At 38.7% G+C, this 24,261-nt stretch overlaps 1 protein-coding gene across 3 annotated transcripts; it reads right to left on the bottom strand.

The window, feature by feature from the left end:
• On the bottom strand, positions 1 to 21,380 carry agfg2 (ArfGAP with FG repeats 2). 3 transcript variants are annotated; one of them, XM_067446038.1, is made up of 15 exons: positions 20,559 to 20,658; positions 20,357 to 20,403; positions 19,945 to 20,038; positions 16,930 to 17,045; positions 16,690 to 16,837; positions 15,217 to 15,343; positions 14,937 to 15,041; positions 11,224 to 11,256; positions 6,975 to 7,163; positions 6,744 to 6,828; positions 6,549 to 6,595; positions 3,392 to 3,475; positions 559 to 669; positions 271 to 341; positions 1 to 107 (listed from the first exon to the last, which is right to left on the bottom strand). In XM_067446038.1, exons 1-15 carry the CDS (start codon positions 20,580 to 20,582, stop codon positions 60 to 62), a joined length of 1,329 nt encoding a protein of 442 aa, XP_067302139.1. In that variant the 5' UTR covers positions 20,583 to 20,658; the 3' UTR covers positions 1 to 59. The 3 variants fall into 3 exon arrangements, with proteins under 3 accessions (XP_067302139.1, XP_067302129.1, XP_067302119.1); XM_067446028.1 differs by lacking the exon at positions 20,357 to 20,403 and having other exon boundaries at positions 559 to 645; positions 20,559 to 21,380; XM_067446018.1 differs by lacking the exon at positions 20,357 to 20,403 and having other exon boundaries at positions 20,559 to 21,336.
• Between the last annotated feature and the right edge of the window lie 2,881 nt (positions 21,381 to 24,261).

Genomic DNA, 24,261 nt, shown 5'->3' with positions numbered 1-24,261 from the left:
GGTATGGCGAAGTAAACAAGCTCCACTCGCGCTCTTCTTTCTCCATGGCCGGTTCGGGATCAGATGAAAGGGTTCAGTGATGCTCCTCTGCTCGGGTAAACATTCCCCTAAGAGAAGTGATGGAAAACACTCGTAACCCCTTCACACACACATACTTGTGTGCTTATAGAAATATATGATGATATAAACATTTAGTCTGCAAGTGATTTATGAAATATAGGCAAATGCTTATTTACTAGACTCTTAGCATAGAAAGAGGATCATACTTACAGTAAAAGGGTTGACAGACATTGGTCGTGGGACTTTGGGGACGGACTCGGGTGCAGGAAATGAGTTGAAACCTACAAACAAACAAGCCAATAGGATAAAAATAGCACACACATTTCAGTTCAGATAAAAAAACGGCCTCTAGCTTGGGTCATCTTGCGTTTTCGCACCGCAGTGTCTCGTCTTAAGTGCTAAATCCTCACTGATTCCTTTAATTGATTAGTGGACTATTTTAAGAACGGGTTTCGCTGCCTTTAAGCAGATTTAAAGACTTAAGCTTGATATACTCACCGTTTGCTTCCTGGGTACTAGACTGTTGGTGTGAAAAAGCACTTTGGGTGGCAGGTGCAGGAAAAGAGACAGACTGAGGAAAGACAGCTGAGGAGGAAGAGGAGGCATCATCTGTCAATCAGAAAGACACAATGTCCTGAATACTGAGTTTCGCACATTTCAAACAAGCAAACTGACTTTTACGTCCAGAATAAAATACAGATCTATCTACAAAGATAGAGAGCAACACATTACAAAAAAGTTGGGGCAGGTAGCAATAAGAGGCCGGAAAAGTTAGGAGTAGCTGGAGCTTATTAGACCAATTTGCAACTTATTAGGTCAATTGGCAACATGATTGGATATAAAAAGAGCCTCTCAGAGTGCCAGTGTCTCTCAGAAGCCAAGATGGGCAGAGGATCACCAATTCCCCCAATGCTGCGGCGAAAAATAGTAAAGCAATATCAGAAAGGAGTTTCTCAGAGAAAATTGCAAAGAGTTTAAAGTTATCATCATCTATAGTGCATAATATCATCCAATTCAGAGAATCTGGAACAATCTCTGTGCGTAAGGGTCAATGCGGGAAAACCATACTGGATGCCTGCGTTCTTCGGACATTGCATCAATTACAACATCATGGCTGCGTAGAAGAAGGATCTGGCTACTGAAATGGCCAGCCCGCAGTCCAGATCTTTCACCCATAGAAAACATTTGGCTCATCATAAAGAGGAAGATGCGACAAAGAAGACCCTTTAGCAACTAGAAGCCTGTATTAGACAAGAATGGCACAGCATTCCTATACCTAAACTTGAGCAACTTGTCTCCTCAGTCCCCAGACGTTTGCAGACTGTTATAAAAAAGAAGAGGGGATGCCACACAGTGGTAAACATGGCCTTGTTCCAACTTTTTTGAGATGTGTTGATGCCATGGAATTTAAAATCAACATATGTTTATCCTTAAAATTACGCATTTTCTCAGTTTAAACATTTGATATGTCACCTATGTTGTATTCTGAATAAAAAAAAATTGACATTTGAAACTTCCACATCATTGCATTCTATTTTTATTCACACATTTAAGTGTTATTCAGGTTTCTACCTACCTACCTACCTACCTACCTACCTACCATTTATCTGTCTATATGTGTGTGCAGATCAATAAATATGCAGTCATATGATAGAGAGATAGATGGATGGATGGAATGACAGACAGATGAACTGATGAATGGAAAAATGGAATGACATTAGATTCAATTAGAGACAGACAGACAGACAGACAGACAGATGTATGGATGTGAAAGAAGGGGTTCAGTCACATGGTAAAGGAATAGATAAAAGAAGGTTGGAACTGTTGCTCTGTCTCTTTTATTCTCTGTCTCTCTCTCTTCCGGGGGCCTTCTCTTTGCAGGGTATGATTAATGGTAAAGTTTTTATCGTCTCACACATCTATTTTGTAACTATTTTAAGTGTAACCATAACCAGATTTTGTCATTAAATTATTTCAATTATAAATTATTTGCTAACCAGTTTTGATTTGGTATTGCCTTTGAAGTGCAACCTATCGCAATACAATATAGTCACATTAAAGCAACGCTGCTCTCCCACATATATTGCTATTGTAACTGCGCTTATTTCCGTCGTTGGTATAAGTTGCAGTGGGTGGTTATAGACAAGAAATGTACAGTTTTCTATCATCTTGATGATAACGTTTCTTTAGTCGTTCGGCAACCCTGCAGCCTGAACCACTGTAGGCGATCCACCCTTACGGATGGATGGATGGATGGATGGATGAATGGATGGATGGACGGACGGATGGATGGATGGATGGACAGACGGATGGATGGATGGATGGACGGATGGATGGATGGATGGATGGATGGACAGATGGATGGATGGATGGATGGATGGATGGATGGATGGATGGATGGATGGATGGACGGACGGACGGACGGACGGATGGATGGATGGATGGATGGATGGATGGATGGATGGACGGACAGACGGACGGACGGACGGACGGACGGACGGACGGATGGATGGATGGATGGATGGACTGACGGATGGATGGATGGATGGATGGATGGATGGATGGATGGATGGATGGATGGATGGATGGACGGACAGACGGACGGATGGATGGATGGAAGGACAGACAGACAGATGGATGGATGGAGTTTTGTGTTTTACTTTGTACATAAAAGATAATTTTAACTTTTAAACGAGTGTTGAACACAATGTTCAGGACATCATGATAATGTGCTGATTGCTGAAGAGTGTTATTTCCTCTAACACTTGGACTTCAGCCAACAATAAATCCAACAAAAAATGCATTGAAATTTTCCCAGGTGACACCACTGTTTGTGTTGGCTTTGAGATCTACCTCTAGGCTGACAGCGTTTGTGCGTGTAAGCGCTTCGCTTAATTTATTAGAGGTAATTGTTCCGCACAGGAACACCAGCAATATCCAATTATCAGATTCATTGCTTTATGGATTAAGTTCCTTTTAAGCCAAGTATACCCTGTCAGATTTATAGCATTGTAAGAATGTATCCTTCACTATGGGCTTGAGTCCCACAATCAGATTAACGCTGACCCTTTCAGTGGGAAATGTCCACACATGTCACGGGTAAATAGAAGACTGGGTTAATCTTAGGTCAAGAAACTATAGGTGTTGCAGGTTGCAGTTCTTTACAGTCAGTTTCTGATTTATGATAATCACACTGCATAAAGCCAAGGTAAAAACTAATCCTAGCTCAGTTTTTTTTCCTTAAAAAAAAAAAATGCAATTATACTGAATTGCAGCCTTCCTGTTTTCCAAAAGCCAAAACATGAAGTGGTCATGGGCACACGTCTCTTACCCGAGGCTGTGCTTTTGAAAGGGTTACTAGGAGACAGAACAGGCTGGGTGCAACTGGCTGTAGAGTTGAAGGGGTTTGGGAAATCTGAATCAGAGAGAGAAAAAGAGTGGTTATGAGTCACACACTGCAGAAGGTCTCTCATTAGCATGAGCTGTACTTTGGATCAAATCCCTGTTTTGACTTAATTATTGTGAATTTACAGATGTTTCCATTTCAGAGACTTTCTGAGGTCATGCTGTAAGATTGGCCAAATATTGCATGTGCTGGGTAGTGACTGAGTAGCCTACATGTCATCTGGTTTATGTAATGAGATTCCAAAAATTAAATACGTGTGCTACGTTTTAAAATTCTCATAATCAGACTACTGTTACTTTTTATTGATAACACTATTAAAACTTATTCTCACAATGACAGTAATTATTCAAAAATCATTCATTCTACTTCCGTGTTATATTTGACATTTTCCTTTCTAAAAAAGCTACTGCTTATACATTGAAATTCATAGTCATGTGATTATCTATAGATAATCACATATCAGTATCTGTATCTCATATCTGTAGTATTTATGAGCATCTATAGATCCTCATAAATACTACACACTGCACCTTTAACCAGTGTATTACCGTCTTTGTAAGGCTTTTGTCATTCAAAGACATTAAAAAACATACAAATTCACATCATATTTACATGCATTGCAGGGATTTTTTTACTTTTTTGTAAGCTGAACCTCTTTGACGTAATATATTTACTTGAAGTAAGCCCTGAGATATAAAGGTAATAAGTTAGGTCAATAATAAAATGAAGTCAATAATAATAATAATAATAATAATAATAATAATAATAATAATAATAATAATAATAAATCAAATTAAGTTCATAGTTCTCTGATGTTGGTTAATGGTCACATGACATGCAGGCAAAGAAATAAAATATTAGTTTAAATCACTTTTTTTAAAGTGCATTAAATGTTACATTACGTCAGGGTTTGTGGTAGAACTGCAGTGGTTTGTGAGTTTAATGAACAGCTATTAAATAATTAAATGATAATTAAATACTAATTAATATGTTAAGCAGGAGCTGATTAGATATGCAATGTTTAGAAAACACTTGTTAAAAGTGAGATGATTTCTCTAAATCCAATGATTAAATGCTGTGTTTAGCTCAGTTTTCAGTGACTGTTCTCTCTCTCTCTCTGCCGCCACCTATGGACTGCAAATGGACTGCATTTATATAGCGCTTTTATCCAAAGCGCTTTACATTTTTGCCTCACATTCACCCATTCATACACCGACGGCGATGTCAGCCATGTAAGGCGCCATCCAGCTCGTCGGGAGCAGCTGGGGTTAGGTGTCTTGCTCATGGACACTTCGACACTTGGACAGGTGGAACCGGGGATTGAACCACCAACCATCTGGTTTGTAGACAACCTGCATGAACCACTGAGCCACTGCCGCCCTACTGTGCTGGGGTGTGCAACTTCAGAGCTCCATGTACTTATTTATAAAAAAAATAAACATAATTTTTTTTTTAAATAAACATATCTCTATATTCTGTGTTCTAACCCTGTATCTTTATGAAAATTAAGGAAAACCTTACTACATTCTGGAAGAGCTTCTGAACGTACTAATACTGTGTTTGACCCCCTTTTGCCTTCAGAACTGCCTTAATTCTACGTGGCATTGATTCAACAAGGTTCTTTAGAAATGTTGGCCCATATTGATAGGATAGCATCTTGAAGTTGATGGAGATTTGTGGGATGCACATCCAGGGCACGAAGCTCCCGTTCCACCACATCCCAAAGATGCTCTATTAGGTTGAGATCTGGTGACTGTGGGGCCATTTTAGTACAGTGAACCCATTGTCATGTTCAAGAAACCAATTTGAAATGATTCAAGCTTTGTGACATGGTGCATTATCCTGCTGGAAGTAGCCATCAGAGGATGGGTACATGGTGGTCTGGCATGGTCAGAAACAATGCTTAGGAAGGCCGTGGCATTTAAACGATGGCCAATTGGCACTAAGGGGCCTAAAGTGTGCCAAGAACACATCCCCCACACCATTACACCACCACCACCAGCCTGCAGAGTGGTAACAAGGCATGATGGATCCATGTTCTCATTCTGTTTACGCCAAATCTGACTCTACCATCTGAATGTTTCAACAGAAATTGAGACTCATCCGTCCAGGCAACATTTTTCCAGTCTTCAACTGTCCAATTTTGGTGAGCTTGTGCAAATTGTAGCCTCTTTTTCCTATATGTAGTGGAGATGAGTGGTACCCGATGGGGTCTTCTGCTGTTGTAGCCCATCCGCCTCAAGGTTGTGCGTGTTGTGGCTTCACAAATGCTTTGCGGCATACCTCAGTTGTAATGAGTGGTTATTTCATTCAAAGTTGCTCTTCTATCAGCATGAATCAGTCGGCCCATTCTCCTCTGACCTCAAGCATCAACCAGGCATTTTCGCCCACAGGACTGCCGCATACTAGATGCTTTTCCCTTTTCACACCATTCTTTATAAACCCTAGAAATGGTTGTGTGTGAAAATCCCAGTAACTGAGCAGATTGTGAAATACTCATACTGGCCCATCTGGCACAAACAACCATGCCATGCTCAAAATCGCTTAAATCCCCTTTCTTTCCCATTCTGACATTCAGTTTGGGTTTCAGGAGATTGTCTTGACCAGGACCACACCGCTAAATGCATTGAAGCAACTGCCATGTGATTGGTTGATTGGATAATTGCAATAATGAGAAATTGAACAGGTGTTCCTAATAATCCTTTAGGTGAGTGTATATAAGCAGTAGGAAAATGTCCTATTAGAAAGGATTTTTTTTTTTAAAGATAATATAGAAGTAGTAGGGAGTCAATGAATTATGAATATTTGACTGCCATTGTTAGAATAACATGTAATCGTGTAATCAATAAAAAAAAGGAACTGTAGTCTGAATATGAGCATTTTAAAACGTAATATAATCTAACTACAAGTACTTCATTTTTGGAATCATAATCCAGATTTCATGTAATTATATTATTACTTCTTCTCACAAATATCTGCTTTAAAACCAAGTCTAGCCAAAAGGCTGTGCCTGTTAAGGTTCAGGATCAGTTCTGGAAGGTTCAGCTAAATAAACTACAAAACACTGATGTGAATTGCTCACTTGCAAATGTTTGAGATCCAGATGTGGCCTCTGGAACACCTGGGGAGCTGAAAAAAGAGAACAGGAGATTGATTGAGGGAAGATCAATAGAAAAGGTCATTAGCAAACATGTTAACAGTAATTAGGGCTGAGAAATCTTTCTATTTAATTTAGACTGATGTGTGGTACCTAATACTATTTTATTTCAAGTTTTACCTTGCAGGAGTGGAACTTGAGGACAGCCGGTTACCAAAGAGGGTGCTGTACTGAGGGGGTCCATCAGAGGGAGCTGTTGTAATGGCTACAAAAGTGTAAAAGGGCTTGTCAACGCTATCTACTGTAGATTTCCACCAAGCATCAAAGCTTTATATTATTTTGAGATCTTTATGAACTAGCTTAATCATTTTTTTAAAGAAAAAGGCATAGATATATAACCTTCTGTCTTACCTGTGACAGGTGTGTTGTCTGAGAACACTTTATCAAGCTGTGATAAGACTGCATACTTATCCTGAGTGACAGGGGGCGGAGCAGCAGAACTTAGCGTGTTGTGGGCGTGGCTCAAACCCCCAAAATCCAAACTCATAGATTTAGGGAAGGCTCTAAATGCAGCTCCACCCCCAGTTGACAGAGTGCGACCTAAACCAATCAGAGAGGCTATTAGTATGGAGTGATTTTTGTGCCATAATTAAACAAACAAATCCAGCATTTTGCAAACAAACACGATCTGCTTTGCGAAGGAAAACTTAACTCGCAAACAAACAGAAACCGATGTGCAAATACAAAGAACAGTTTGAGCGAAAACGCAGAGGAGTAACAAATATATGTATTGTGTTTTGCAAATAAATGAGTGAGCATGCATATTTCACAAATAAATACAAACCATCCTACAAATTGCATGTAACCTTTGAACAAATACCAAATCTAGTCCACATAAATGCATACATGTTTGTTACTATCTCTCAGCTTAATTTTCTCACAAATGCAGTTCGCGCTGATTTTCTCACAAATGCATTTCAGGCAGATTTTCTCACAAATGTAGTTGAGCAACTTCCTCTACCAGAACAGCAGATGGCGCTTTGGGTCAATTTACGATTTTCAAACACGTTTTCAGACGAAAATGAGCGAGGAACCGGATGCAGTATTTCTGTCTTACTGTATCTATTATTAATCATTTTGAGATTTTCACTTTGTCAACCCTATTTCATAAAAACAAAACAAAAATATATAAAAATATATAGATATTATTGTGACCAACAAGTGCAAAATCAGTAGTGACATTATGGCTGAAAACATTTTTGCTAGGGCTAGTTTTTTCTCATTAAAATGCATGCATCCATCCTCCATATCATTTATCCACTGTAGTGTAACGGGATATAAAAAAGTATTTACTTTTATGTAATTTGTACATTTGATGATACAATTCAAATGAGAACATTCAAAATAGTGTAAGGGTGTATCGTGTCACAATATATTGCAATACAAAAATGCAACAATATGTATTGTGGATTAAAGTTTAGACAGATTTAGTTTTGTATATGTTACTGTCACATTAAATATGGTAAATCCTGATAAAATAAAATATATTTTAAGCAGAGTAGGCTATATATTATAAGCAGAATGATTGATATTTGTTTTTCTGCTGTCACCATTTCCCTGTGTATGGGGGAGAAGGACCAAGCCCAGCCAACTATAGTTCACCTCTGATGCAATATAAAATTTAGCACTTTAATGAACACTGTTAAAACTATACCATTTTAACTATTTTTGTTCAAAGTATTGTGGGTGTATTGCACTGCAGGGTCGTAACCACCATAGACATTGAAGGGGAAAAGTCCCCCCCAATAATTAGAAAGGGCCAAATTGACTCTGTATGTTGTTGTTGGGATGACAAAAAAGTTTAAAAGTAACATTTTAGTCTGTTTTGCCTCAGGTCTAACTGCGCTTGTCAATGTCAAGAGATGGCCAATCAAATCAAAGTGGGCGGGGTTTGCGTTCTCTTTTTGTTCTTCTGTTGTGCATACAGCCTTCACACACAGACGAGCCAATCTATCGCTTAATGCCGTTGCGGAGAGAGACACTCTATTCCCTGTGTCCCTGCTCTTAATATACAATCATTGAATATCTTTGATTTTAATGAAGAAGAAAAGAAAAGAAACTACATAAGAGCGGATTAGAACCAGAAACCTTTGACACGGTTAACATAAATTCTACCACCAGACCAGCAAGGTATACAGATGTATATAAGCCGCTCGATGTTTTTATTCACTAAGGCGAAGAATCTCGGGACTAATAATATATTTAACACAAATTAATGCAAATATTGTTTGTGAATAGTCCCAAAAGGCTTATCCCCTCCCCCCAAAAATGAGTGAATTACTACATGCCTAAAATCTGCTGTTTTGGAAGAGAATTGCATTTGTGAGAAAATCAGCACAAACTGCATTTGTGAGAAAATCAGCTCGAAGTGCATTTGTGAGAAAATCTGCCTGAACTGCATTTGTGAGAAAATCAGCTCGAAGTGCATTTGTGAGAAAATCTGCCTGAACTGCATTTGCACATCGCTCTCTGTTTGTTTGCAAGTCGTGTTTTCCATTGCAAAGCAGATCGTGTTTGTTTGCAAAATGATGGATTTATTTGTTTAATTATGGCACAAAATTCATTCCATATATTAGTGATTATCCTCGAAATGCTTTTGCAATGTTATTGTTACCTAAAATAAAAAATAAAAAAATATCTTAATTAATTGAAATAAAGCTGAAATACTAAATTTACTAAAAATTAAATAAATAAAGGCTAAATATAAATATTAGCATGTTACTTAAATGTAAACTACAATTTAAATTTAATTTGAAAATATAAAAATGAAAGCTAATTGAAAATGTTATACAATACAATGCCCGGCCAAAATAAAAATAAGTGACACAACTTACTTTTGACCTCTGAGTCCAGAGCTTAAATTCACTGAAAGTCTTTGGGATGTGCAGAAGGAGACTTTACAGAGTGCTGGACTCTTGCATTGTCATTACATGATCTTGACCAAAAAATTGATGCACCTCTTGATGGAAATAACATCCCAAATTTTATTTCCATCAAGAGGTGCATCAGTTTTTGGTATGCTTAGGGAATGCCAAATAGTGATTTTTGGCCAGGGCGAGGCAGTGTATTATATTAGCGTAAAACAGTTTGAGGTTTCTTTCTTCTGTTGAACACAGAAGATATTTTGAAGAATGTCAGTAACCAAACATGTGATGAACAGCTTGACTTCCATGGTATTCTTTTCCCCCTATTATGGAAGTCAGTGAGGTCCATCAACTGTTTGGTTCCCCCATATACTTTCAAATATATAAATTTGTGTTCAGCAGAAGAAAGAAATTCATACAAGTTTAGGTGAGAAAATGATGACAGAATTCTCCTTTTTGGATGAACTATCCCTTTAAAAATGTATCATTACAGAGAGAAGCTCTGAATGAGGGTTGAAAATAATCGTTTCTGCATATATATTAGATTTTTTTCTTCTTTTTTTGCAAAAAAAACAAACAAACTTTATAATTGAACCTCAAATAAAATTAAAATATCCATGTCATAACCCCTTTAAAAGAATAGCTCACCCAAAATTTAAAATAAAATAAAAATCACAGAAAAATATGTTTTGAAGAATGTGTTTTACAGTTATTTTCCATACTATTGAAGTTAATGGCTACCATCAATTGTTTGGATCCCCACATTCTTCAAAACATCTTTTGTGTTTGTGGTAAACGATTACTAAATCTTTGGCTGATCCAAACTCCATGAAAAACGCTCTGCTTCTATGATACATTATTGTTAAACATATTTATATTTTAAAAAACAGAATAAAAGCAGTAATATGGAAACGCAAATATACTTCCATACCAGACCTGAAAATGACTCAAATCAAATTCCACACTTCTCCGTGCTCCTGTAGTAATATATCATATCTGGCATTCCAGTGTATTCTACTAATAATTCTACACCTTCTATCACATCAACAGGTTATGTGTGAACACAGACATGCTCTGGGTGATTTTCTAAATATACCTTTACTTTAAAGCCTGTGGCTTTTTCGTTATCAAAGAGCAGATTGTCTCTCCTTGACCTGGCAGATCTGTGATGTAGGGCTTTGAAGTAGCTGGCTGGAGCATGAGCAGGACACATTCAGTATCGTTCTGTGACTTTAGCATGGCACTGCTGGTATTTAGAGGCTCCGTCTGAGGCCACTGCAGTGAGAAACATCTACAAAGGTGGGCTAATCTAGGTGATGAGCTATTGTGTTTTTTTTATTTTATATTTTTTTTTAGCTTTTTTCAGTGTAGATGCACTGGCTACTATAATACTGAGGCCCTAAACATAGAGAATAGTGCTTCTCTTACATTAAGTCTAGCTTGGTCATTTGATCTTGATCTAAACCGCTGGTTTATTGTTAATGGCATTATTCCATGGGGGTTCAAGTCTGCACACTGTCAAGCTTTTCCTCTGCTTCTTTCTCCCGGACACACTCACATTCCTCACACATACACAAACATAATATCTGCGCACTAATGAATGCATTTTCTTATTTCGCTTTTTGCCTGTCATGGCTGGCTCACTCAGCAATGCAGCCAGATGGTCTGAGGTATAGCTGAAGGATCGGCAGTGCACAGTCACTCAGAATCACATATATATCGTTTATGCAACTTACCTAATGTAAAGCTGTTTTTGAAAGTGCTACTTGCTGTGAAATAAAGGACAGAGAAGGGAAGATGAGATAAAACAAAAATGGAATGTCTAATAGTGAACAAAGACTTGCGGATAATGATATACAGTGGGATCCAAACTTTTAGTGAATCCAGATTAAAATGCTTGTTTTCAATAAAAAAAATGCAAATGTTATCAATTTTAGTAAAAAAAAAAAAAAAAAAGTACTGTACAATGTATATGAATTTTATAGTCTCCAATACTTTGTTTCTCCTTTAAAGGGTTACTTCAGCGATTAGCATATGGCTTTGTATCAGTAGAAACCCTGGAGTATATTCAAATGATTGTGCTCCCCCCTCTCATATCCCCCTGAGACAAGAGATTTATGCATTTTATTTCTGGAAAAATTCCTCCTATGACGCAAATTGACGATATTTGCATCATAGGAGGAATGTTTGGCCAAAGGCTAAAGACTACAGCCAGCAGAGGGAGCCATTTCCACATGTTTTGAACCCGCGCATGGGGGATGGAGATCACACTCAGAGCTCAGCTCGCAGCTACAGGCACTCATTTAAACGGAGCTATGGGGAGCAATGTAATTCTTTTAACTTCTCAAATTAATTTCTATGAAAGTTAAGCTTGCAAAGGCATGAACTGAAACGCGCCAGACTGACCTCGCTTTGTGAATGTATGCCGCGAGTGTAGTCGTGATTACCTCAGCTCTCATCACGACAGCTCATCAGCTCATTTATCTGACTCCTGCAGTTAGTGCTCAGTGCTGTGATACTCGCGCGGTGACTTATCGCGCTGATTAATTAGTTTTTAATTGTAGTGTCTTCTCTAACTCAGTCAGTTATCCAGTAGGTGGCTTTGTGAATGGCCTCACAGGGCAGCGAAGCATTCTGGGAATTGTAGTCTTTCATCCCCATGAGACAAAAATACATTTTCTTTTCTCAGTCTCTTCTAGAATTACTAGAATTTCTGCAAATGTCTTTTCTCAGTCTAGAAGGCACCAAATTCAAAAATAACTTCACATTTCTACTACATTGATGACCCAGTTTAAATACAGATTCTGAATTTGTAAGTACCCTGAAGTACCCCTTTAAAGGTGGGGTAGGCAATTCCTGAGAGGCTAGTGTTAGCGAGCTAACTTTGATAGCATGAGATCCCGCCCTCCCTTCAGAGCATCTCCAAAGCCACGCCTCCTTCAAAACACATGAGCACAGCAGAGTCTGCAAAACATCATGACCAAGCGGCAACCTACCGCAGTTTCTCTTGAAGCCAATACGGAAGTGACTTAAACTGCCATTCGTTGACAGGCTTCAGAAGGGAGCAGAATCTCATTGAGCATCATGTTAAAATGCCCAACTTTACAGCAGAAAAAAACATGTTTACAGCCTGGAACAAATTGTAGTTTTGGTCTATTTTGGTCTATCGGGTAATTTTGCCCTTCATGACAACTGTGAGGGATGAATTTTTTTAAATAACTCATTCGTTTGCATTATATAAAGCCTTAAAGTTCTGCATAATTAAGGGCGTGGCCTCTTTGATTGACAGGGGGATAGCTATTTATCAGCTGTCTGTTAGTCATCGCGTCACCTCAGCTCCGCCCACATCCCGCCTCTTTGCACATTTTCTGTTGTCAGGGCGATGACGCACTGGCAAGATGGCGACGGCCAGCTCGTGTTTACTTTACGCTTCTAAATAGCATTTCAGAATCCATATTTTTTAGTCTATGGCCATGACACATCGATTACAATAGCTGCTGGAAAGGCGGGACTTAGCGCACCTGTCAATCACCGCCATGATGCAGCCGAATGAAGCGAGAGAAAGACTTGCTCGCGACCGGGAGGAATCTCTTCAATTAGTTTACTATAGTGTGCGTCCATGACTGATAATGAGTACCTGTTTTGATCATTAGACAATTCTTGTTAATTATAGTGTTTGATTTCGAGTCAATCTGGTATTTTTCTGCTGAATGTTAAATGAACTAGTTAAAGCTAAGCTGGCGCGTTTAGTGCATTCAACAACTGTGCTTACACTTCTAACACCGTAGCTTGTGTATCTTAACCCTGTTCCGTATATGTTTATTCTGTCACTATGCTGCTATGCGGAGAAGAATTTATGTCACATTTAGGGGAGGACTGTATAGGGTGCTGTGTGATTATTCATGGCCTGAATGGATCGAAGGCAATGATTGGACAAAAATGTTTTGGAACCGAGACTTATCCACAGAAAATATATATACAATTTGGTAATATTTAGACCTTTTCTATTATTGATTACTATCCCAGTGTGAATAGAGTTTTAACCAAGCGGCAACCTCCTGCAATCTCTCTTGAAGCCAATACGGAAGTAATGTAAACTGCAATTCCTCAACTGGCCACTAGGGACAGGCTCCAGAAGGGAGCAGAATCTCATTGAGCCCCATGTTAAAATTCTCAACTTTAAAGCAGAAAAAAACATGTTTACAGCTTGGTACAAATTGTGGTTTTGGCTTATAAGGCTAATTTTGATCTTAATGACAGCTCTGAGGGGGGTGAATTTTTTTATAACTCATTCGTTTACGTTATAAAAAAGCCTTAAGGTTCTGCATAATTAAGGGCGTGGTTACAAGTGGATAGCCATTTATCCGCCGTCTATAGTTATTGCGTCACCTCAGCTCCGCGCACATCCCGCCTTTTTGCCCATTTTCTGTTATGCGGGAGTGACACGCGATGACTCGCTCACAAGATGGCAACGCCCAGCTCGTCCATACTTTAAGCTTCAGAACGGCTTATCAGAATCCTATGGGTGACGTCACGGACACTACGTCCATATTTTTTTACAGTCTATGGTTTTAACCAGTGTAACAAAAAGTGTTTATGAAAAACATTGCCTAGCCTACCAAAGGTGCACCATGTAACTTTTGGACTTCTAGAGGTTAAAAACAAAACTGCATGCATTTTGCAGAAGGACATTGTTTTGGTTGTGCTTCTGCTCTGCATGACTGTGGATAAATGTGACCCTTCATAACAGATAATGCTTTACAATGAACTCTGTTAGAGCTACATATGGTAATTTATCTGCTTAATAAAATACCTTACTCACATTGTTCAGTAAATAAAACCATCATCTCCGCTCCGCTTTTACAAAATTTCAAATCCCTCAGTTCTCAAGCCAGTGTTGATTCTTGTTTTATTACGATCTCTGTTTTCTTTTCTCACTCTTTTTTTGCCAGCAGACTCTCCTCTGTTCAGCGTTGGTTTAAAACGAGTGATTTGCCAGAGGTTTGAGATTTAGCTGCTTCTTCTTTTTTCTGCTTTTTTCTATTTATGGATATGACGAGAAGACACATGTATGCAATTTACCGCAAAAACCATCCTGTTAGGTCTAAAATATAAAAACTTATATAATAGGCCTACCATAGTGAATCATGGTAAGTTAAAACACAGGATTGATGATGAAAAGAGTGATGGATTATATATTGACTTATTTAAGTGTTGTTCATTTTTAACAAAAAAAGTTACATCATGCACCTTTAAATATATTACTATTAAATGTATATCCTAACATCTCTTTGTTTTAAAATCCAAAAACGTTCTTTTTATTTTCCAGGTTTAAATAAAAAGAAACCCCAGATTTCAAATATGGACTTTTGGACCCCACTTTATACATAAAATGTATTTTATGTGACGGCCACAATATGTGTGTGAGGGAAAGTGCGCGTCTTTGTACCTGAAGGACGTGGAAGGGCTGGAAAGGAGGAGGGATGATTCTGGGGTCCCATTCCAGAAGAAATTATTCCTGGCCTCTGTCTCTCCACACCACTTAAAAATGTGTCTTAGACAGAAAGAGTGGAAGAGACAGAAATGAGAGTCACAGTCTAATGATGACTCACGGTACATCTGTGTTATTAATCGGGAGAGACCAGACAGAAGGAAGGGGGAAGAGGAGATATGAAAAGAAGAAGAAAAACAGATTGAGGGAAGAGCAGAAGAGCGTTTGAAGGCTGTACCTTTAATGGGATGATCTCTGAAGCTCTGTGAGCGAGTTGGTCTGGCAGTGAACACTTCAGTACGGCTATCAGCCGGAGAGACAGCAGGAGCTCTGTCCCATATTGACAACTGGGACTGGGACTGGGACTGGGGGAACACACACACACAGATAAAAAATCAGATCAGCACCCTCGATGTGACACATTTTGGGATGGTTTTCAGACCAGAGATGAAAGCATGTTAGACAGCTCGAACCAAAATCCTCTTTTTACTCTTATAGTTCAATTCAAACGCTGTGCTGCAGCAGTACATCAGAACTGAGCTCATTACGGAGTCATAACGGGAAATTACAGCTTTAAAACTTCACTGATACTAATCTCTATTCGATTTTCCTTCTGAGATCTTTTGATGCATTTTCTCTTCCCTTTATAATAAACATTTAGTTCATTTAAGGGAAATTGCAATTTTAAAACTTCACTAAGCCTATATTCTCTATTTTACTTCTACAGTCATTTGTTTTTATTTTCTGACATATATTATACATCGGATCTGACATTAAATTATTGTATAAAAGTAACAGTAATAATTTAGTTCTTTAAAAATAAATTACAGATGATAAATTCTTCACTGGCATTAAGCCTATTGTATATTCTATTTTCCTCCTGAAATCCTTTGATGAAATTTTAATTTGTAATAATAATAATTATTATTATTATTATTATTATTATTATTATTATACCATTTTCAGTCAAAACAATTATAAACATTATTAGTATTAACAAAATTACATGAAGAGATTTATTTTATTATTATTACTATTATGAGACAAATAACAACAATTGGTATTATAAAGAATAAACATCAAGGGATTAGTTTATTATTACTATTATCAGTCAAATAATTTATTATATATTTATATATACTATATATATATATATATATATATATATATATATATATATATATATATATATATATATATATATATATATATAATTTTACTGATAATAATATATATATATATATATATATATATATATATATATATATATATATATATATATATATATATATATATATATATATATATATATATATATTTTATATATAATAATGTGTTACATTTATATATTGCTTTTCCTGGTACTTAAAGTGCTTATATAATTTTTATATTATTATTAAGAAATTACATTAAGGGATACATTTTATTATTATTACCATTATCAGAAAAAAATGGGGGAAATCACTTATTATTGTTATTACTATTATTATTACCATTACCAGTATCATTATTCTTATTATTCTTATTATTCTTCTTCTTCTTCTTCTTATTATTATTATGTGACAGGCAGAACAAAAACGTAAACAGGAATAATAAAAATAATTAATAAACATTAAACAAGACTTTTGTCTTTTCACTCTCTCATCTCATGTTTTTTTTTAGTCTCTTTAAATCTTTTTTTATTCCTGGGCCTCCCTCTTTTCTTCCTCACCAGTGTGCGAGTGGGCCGGGCGGTGGGGTTCAGAGGATGTCCCGGTGGAGGCTGATTCTGAGCGGGACCGTGTGGAGCTGGTACAGCCTGAACCCCTGGGCCCCATGGTGACTCCACATCTCTGCGAATCTTGCTTTTAGAGAAATGCCTGGAAAACCAGATAATCCAGGGAGAACGGTTCAGTGTGTGTCTTAGTCATTTAGCTTGATCCGAACTGAACCCACACTTCTTTCAACTCACCATTTCTTCCTCTCATATTTGTCCTGCAAGAACTCTTTCAGCTTCTGTGTGTCACGTGCATCAAAACAGCCGTCGGTTTTGGGGTCAAACGTGCAGAGCCAGGTCCTCCTTCCAACCTAATAACCCCATGAACCAAAAACATAGTTAATCACCTTTTTAAGCCTTATAATGCATAGAGTATTTTCTCAAAGGAGGATTTTAATGTCAAATTGAGATTGTGCAGTGCACAATTATTTGGAAAGCCTTTTAAGTCGTTTGCAATTAACTTAAAAGCTTTATTATTACTGAACATTAATAGTTAATGTAAACATGTGAGCATTAACAACAGATTCTGTTTGTTGCATTACAAAGAACCTGTGTGCTCTACATGATGTGTCTGAGGTGCTTCAACAAATTAGACTGTGACCCAGATGCTCAGTGACATAAATTACAAAAATACAACATTTAAACAGACACATTTTACCGGCTCAGTTACACGTTGTGATTTGTGTATGGATTAGTTGCTATCAGAGGCATAGATTTAATTTATCATTCACTTCAATGTCATTGATTTTTGCTATGCCAGTCCGTTCCTTCTCATACTCAACACACTTCACTGACAGGAGAGGAGGAATGAGTCAGAAGAATTTCTGTCAGTGTTATACAAGTATGGCGCCCACCCTCAGAGCATTCAGTTGGCTTCAACTGTAGTGAGCAAGAATCCTGTAGTGCCAGTTGTGGGTGTGAATATGAATGTGTGTGTGTGTTGGCTGGGGAGTGAAAGAGCAGTGTCTGTACTTGAACCCATTCAGATTTGCTTACCAGAAATGCGAGTTTAGCCACGCACTCGTGGGAAAACGGAGTATATTGCAAACTAAAAAACTCTATATATTATGCTTAACACAAGCTCTTGATAATGCACTATTTAGTCAAACTGCTTTTGTAGTTTTATGATGGAAGCCATCAAAGGCTTTTAGTCTTTAATTTTCGCAGATGGACTATGTAGTTTTGGCAGACATACACATAAGAAATACAGCCAAAAATAAACTGCGGAAGTGTATCCATTACACGTGGTGTTTTCTATTTATAGAATTAATGTTATGTTGCACATAAGGTTGTTGATGGGTAAAATGGGTATTTGTTTTGCTATTTATGTTCTATATTTGCTGTTTTTGTTCAAATGTTGCTATCACTGTTATTCATTTTAAATTTCTATTGTCCAATTTTGGTGAATCATTGTGCTTTGTAGCCTCAGTTTCCCGTTCTTGCATGTATATATATATATATATATATATATATATATATATATATATATATATATATATATATATATATATATATATATATATATATATAAACATTTGTGTAATTATATATATATATATATATATATAATTTTTACACAAATGTTTCCACATTGATAATAATCATAAATGTTTCTTGAGCAGTAAATCATCATATTAATAAATAAATTATTACAAAATGAGCATTGAATAAACACCACAGCCTAAGTATTGTTGCTGACCATGTCCATCCCATTATGATCACAGTAATTCCATCTTCTGATGGCTACTTCCAGCTGATAACAACGCAACAAAGCTCAGTTTATCTCAAACTGGTTTCATGAACATGACAATGAGTTCACTAAACTCAAACGGCCTCCAACATCACCAGATCTCAACCCAGTAGAGCAGCATTGGGAATGGGAGATTCGCATCATGGATGTGCATCCGACAAATCTGCAGCCTCTGCGTGATGCTATCATGACAATATGGACCAAAATCTCTGAGGAATGTTTCCAGTACCTTGTTGAATTTTGCTGATCTGGCGGCGATTTGATTTCATCCAGCAATTCAGTCTGGAAACCCATACATTCATTTTTGCTGCTTCTGTTACACTTTTGCGGGAACCAATCACAGACTGGCTTATCCACCTGGCGTGGTTTAACACGATGACAGATAGAGAAGCAATGGGTCCGTGCCCGTTGTTCACGCCTCTTGTGGTCTGATTGGTTGAAGGACTATACAATTACATACAGAGTCATACGAATAAGGCTCGTTGATCACGCCTCTTGTGCACTGGACAGAGCAGACTCCTCAGACCAATGTTCAATTATAAATTGAGCTTGGTCTAGTGATAGCCAGACAAAATTAGGGCAGTTCTGAAGGCAAAAGTCTGTCCAACCCGCTATTAGCAAGGTGTACCTAATAAAGTGGCCGGTGACTGTATATGCTTATATCCTATCCAGTGTTTTCTTTCTTCAATGTTGAACCAAAAAGGTCCATGCTCTCTCTTTCATTTTTTCCCTTTAAGACTCCTATACGACATCTTTGCATGGATAGCAGGACTGTTATGTTTACTTTGAGCTTTGGGTTACGATTTATTTCAGGGGTCAGGAATTTTTACCATTATGATGGCAAGAACATGTTTCCCCATTGATCTCCATTCAAAAGTAATCCTTTATCCTGATGAAGTAACATTTTTTCCAAGCAAGTCTGTAATTTGGATGTAAGCCAGCCTAGGTGTATACAGTATGGCATTCTTCTTTTAAGACGAATAAAAAACGTTTAGAATGGCAGCCCAAAATTTGAAGCCCAAAAAAAGTGTATCCATCCATTATGAAAGTACCTCACACAGCTCCGGAGTGTTAATAAAAGGCCTTCTGAAGCGAATGAATGCTTCCGTGTTTTAAATATGGATAATTTTCTTACACAAACCCATCAATTCGCTCTAGATGGCTTTTATTAACCCCCGGAGCCGTGTGGAGTACTTTATAACAGATGGATACACCTTTTTGGGCTGCCATTCACTGCCATTATAAACTTGGGTCAGCCAGGACATTTTTAATATAACTCCAATTTTATTTGTCTGAAAGAAGAATGTCATAAACACCTAGGATGGTTTGAGGGTGAGTAAATCTTGGGCTAATTAAAAATTTGGGGTGAACTATCCCTTTAAAAGCATGTGGTTTCCAGCTCTCCCCTGTCCATAAATCTCGCACAGCATCACTTATGCAATAGTAGACCTGCCACTCACCTCGTTGCCGTGGTTTTGCAAAAACTCCACTTCCTGTTGGGAGAAGGTTGTCATGGAAATAGACTTAACTCTATGGGGTGGGTTGAGCCCTCTCCTGAAACAGAAACAAACTGTGTGGTTACACACAAAACGGGAGTGAAATTCACATTTGTTTTTTGACTATAATTAGGAGAAATGTGTGAGGGAAACCGTGTCAGGGCTGTGGAAATGATAGTAAGCTGCAAGAACCTCTTGCAGCAATAAATAACAAAACGGTGAAGGAAATAGTGCTGCGTGTTTTTTTTCTCTCCGGTACTGGTGAAGAAACTGGATGTTTGTTTTCGCAAGTGAAGTTGCAGATTGAAATCGTGTGCAAATTTAACCATTCCCTTGCTGACGTGCAGAAAACACGCTTATAATATTGATGCCAAACCTGAAATCATGACGAAACGATACGTAACAAGCGAGGCTGGGGCACGCCTGAAAACGACAAAGTAGTAGTAATTACCGAATATCTTGCATGTAAACACAACCAGACTCGCGCTGCATCGTAGCATGCGTATTTTCCAGAGTTTGGTTAAGGATACTAATGAAATTATTGACATATTCACATGCATTTGGGTGTTATTACTCACAGCATTCCAGAGCATGACGTGCATACGAAGCAGCCCACGGTGATATCGATGTAAGTCACCCCGGGTTGGTTGCACTCGAAGCAGTGCTTGTTCACTCCTGTTTGCGCGAGCTCGCGGACCTTGCGGGCGCATATCTCCTGGTTGTCCCGGTGCTTTCGGTTCGACATGCTGGTGCCCTGTAGTCGCACACACCCCCTGGCCCTCAAGATGGTAGTCGCTCGCCCACCGTTGCACTTTAATTCCCCCGCCGCCGTAGTGTGTTTTCTCAAGCGCGCATTCTGAAAGCGACTACGCGGCTGGTCGTCTTCTCACGCGTTGAATTGAATTGACATGAACACGATCTTGCATGCGTAGTCTCTCGTGATCACGACTGGCCGGGAGTTTTAAAACCGCCCTGTTTATTTATTCATTCCTGCGGTTTTCTCCTCTGGGCGCAGAGAAAATCCGACTCCCATCATTACTCTTCTTCGCGCTGCTGGTTTCTCTCCGTTCCGTGTATCAAACCGCGCAGCCTCCGCTGTTGCGCACCCGTGTTTCTTTCCAGGGGTTCTGGGAGACTCACTGCGAACAGAAACCAAGAGGACGGAGGAGGCAACTTTAGGTACTACAGTGCCTCTGGAAAGCGAATAAACGCCGCGGGATAAGTAGGGCTAATCTGCTTAACAGTATTTCGCCTGTGATGCTGGCTGTGTGGTCATTATTTTGTGCTTATTTATTTCCAGTGTTACCCAGCAACGTGATAATTTTTAAAAAAATATCTTAGACACACAAGTAGGTTTATCACGCCCTTCTGTATGTGACGTTAAATTTTTTAAAAAAATCGCTGTCCTGCGTGTGTTTATTAACTCTTTGCATGAAGCACCCAACTCAATGTGCAGTTTCCCTCATGCACCACCATGCCTGGGGAAAAAAAAGCAAAACACTTGACGAGTTTTAAGTGAGCGCGTCCTGTTGACACATTCTTGCGTTAAATCACATTAACGGAGACATCTCAGCAGTTACACTGATGTAATGTTGGCCTGGTTCCTGGTCTTGCAGTGAGTGAATTCAGTGAAAACACAGTATTTGTTGTCCTGCAATGGTGACTAGATACCAGCAGAGGTCCCAGTTTCACCAAACATCCAATTTAGCTTAAATTCAGTTTTTGACTGTGCTAAAGCATAAAAATACCTTAATATGTTTGCAGATATTTAGGAAACACGCCGAGTTCACATATTTGTTTCTTTGAAAAGCTATGCTACAGCCAGTTGTTCTACTTTGACGTGTGTTTCATGTCAGAATGTCTGTGTTTGTTTTGGTCTGTGCCAGTTTACCCAATGGGTTTCGCCACCACAGTTTGCCAGTTGGCGTATTGCTGTCATGGAAGCCAGCAAACTGGGTCAGAGGTTGCAGATTTTACTTGACCTAAAAAGCCTCATCACCCATCTAAACATCTCTATGAACAGGAGCATATTAAAACAAACTATCAACTCATCATAAATCAATAAATCAATTCATCATCTTGCAGTGTGTGAGTCTTCTGTCAGTTATCAATTGCCCTCGTTCCTGTTGCATGTTCTCAAACTGGCAACTGGCTCGCCCAAACCCGGGCGAGCTTCTACAGGTCATTCTAAAAAAAATAGCATATGAAAAGGTTCTCTAAACAAACTATTAACCTAATCATCTGAATCAACTAATTAACTCTAAACACCTGCAAAAGATTCCTTAGGCTTTTAAAAACTCCCAGCCTGGTTCATTACTCAAAACCGCTATCATGGGTAAGACTGCCGACCTGACTGCTGTCCAGAAGGCCATCATTGACACCCTCAAGCGAGAGGGTAAGACACAGAAAGAAATTTCTGAACGAATAGGCTGTTCCGAGAGTGCTGTATCAAGGCACATCAGTGGGAAGTCTGTGAAGGAAAAAGTGTGGCAAAAAACGCTGCACAACAAGAAGAGGTGACCGGACCCTGAGGAAGATTGTGGAGAAGGACCGATTCCAGACCTTGGGGGACCTGTGGAAGCAGTGGACTGAGTCTGGAGTAGAAACATCCAGAGCCACCGTGCACAGGCGTGGGCAGGAAATGGGCGACAGGTGCCACATTCCCCAGGTCAAGACACTTTTGGGCTACAGAGAAGCAGCACTGGACTGTTGCTCAGTGGTCCAGAGTACTTCTTTCGGATGAAAGCAAATTTTGCATGTCATTCAGAAATCAAGGTGTCAGAGTCTGGAGGAAGACTGGGGAGAAGGAAATGCCAAAATGCCTGAAGTCCAGTGTCAAGTACCCACAGTCAGTGATGGTCTGAAGTGCCATGTCAGCTGCTGGTGTTGGTCCACTGTGTTTTATCAAGGGCAGGGTCAATGCAGCTAGCTGTCAGGAGATTTTGGAGCACTCATCTGCTGAAAAGCTTTATGGAGATGAAGATTTGGTTTTTCAGCACGACCTGGCACCTGCTCACAGTGCCAAAACCACTGGTAAATGGTTTACTGACCATGGTATTACTGTGCTCAATTGGCCTGCCAACTCTCCTGACCTGAACCCCATAGAGAATCTGTGGAATATTGTGAAGAGAAAGTTGAGAGACGCAGGACCCAACACTCTGGATGAGCTTAAGGCCGCTATCGAAGCATCCTGGGCCTCCATAACACCTCAGCAGTGCCACAGGCTGATCGCCTCCAGGCCACGCCGCACTGAAGCAGTAATTTCTGCAAAAGGATTCCCGACCAAGTATTGAGTGCATAACTGAACATAATTATTTGAAGGTTGACTTTTTTTGTATTAAAAACACTTTTCTTTTATTGGTTGGATGAAATATGCAAATTTTTTGAGAATTTTGGGTTTTCATGAGCTGTATGCCAAAATCATCAGTATTAAAACAATAAAAGACCTGAAATATTTCAGTTGGTGTGCAATGAATCTAAAATATATGAAATTTTATTTTTTATCAGTACATTATGGAGAATAATGAACTTTATCACAATATGCAATTTTTTTTTAGAAGGACCTGTAGTCAGAGTCGAAAGGGCCGGGAGAAACAACCTCTTCAATATTTTAATTGTGTGCAGTATACCCATTTCAACCTCTAGTATTACTCTTTGGACATACTCTGCAAGAACGAAGAAATTTGTTAGTTTTCTTGAGGTGGCAAGAACCAGAACAAGTTTGTTCTGGCCAGCATGTAACCCCTTCTGTTTGGACCAAGACTTGCACCCGGGTCAGCCGGCATGAGAGTTGGACGCTCTAACAAAGAGGCTAAAGGCTGCAACCTCTAGCGTCAGTCGCTGGAACATCTCTTGAGATCAGAGGAGTGAGGTTTTACTCGCACAGCAACCACTAGCTGGCCTCTGTTACAAGTACATTCCATACTTCACGAGGAAAGCAGGTGCCGAACATCTGCGGTTCTCTGCATTAATCACGTCCACTTTAAATATATGACCAATCACACAATGGTTCTCGAACACCCGCAAGAAAAAAGTACTGCTCAGGCGATGTGTCGAGAACAAGCTGCGAGAACTCTCAAACCAAGGCCCTGGAGTGAGAACTTTTTTCTCTGTTCTTGCGGAGAATGTTGTAGCCTTTAAGGTGCGTACACCTTGTTTAAATATTACATACTGCACCTTTAAATGAAAAGTTCACCCAAAAATGCAAATTCCGTCATCATTTATTCACGTTTGAGTTGCTCCAATCCTGAATGAGTTTCTTTTTTTCTGCTGAACACAAAA

This window comes from Pseudorasbora parva, chromosome 1 (assembly GCF_024679245.1).
Source record: "Pseudorasbora parva isolate DD20220531a chromosome 1, ASM2467924v1, whole genome shotgun sequence".
Taxonomy (NCBI): Eukaryota; Metazoa; Chordata; class Actinopteri; order Cypriniformes; family Gobionidae; genus Pseudorasbora; species Pseudorasbora parva.
The sequence above is the reverse complement of the archived record's forward strand: the minus strand, read 5'-3'. Positions and strand labels throughout refer to the sequence as shown.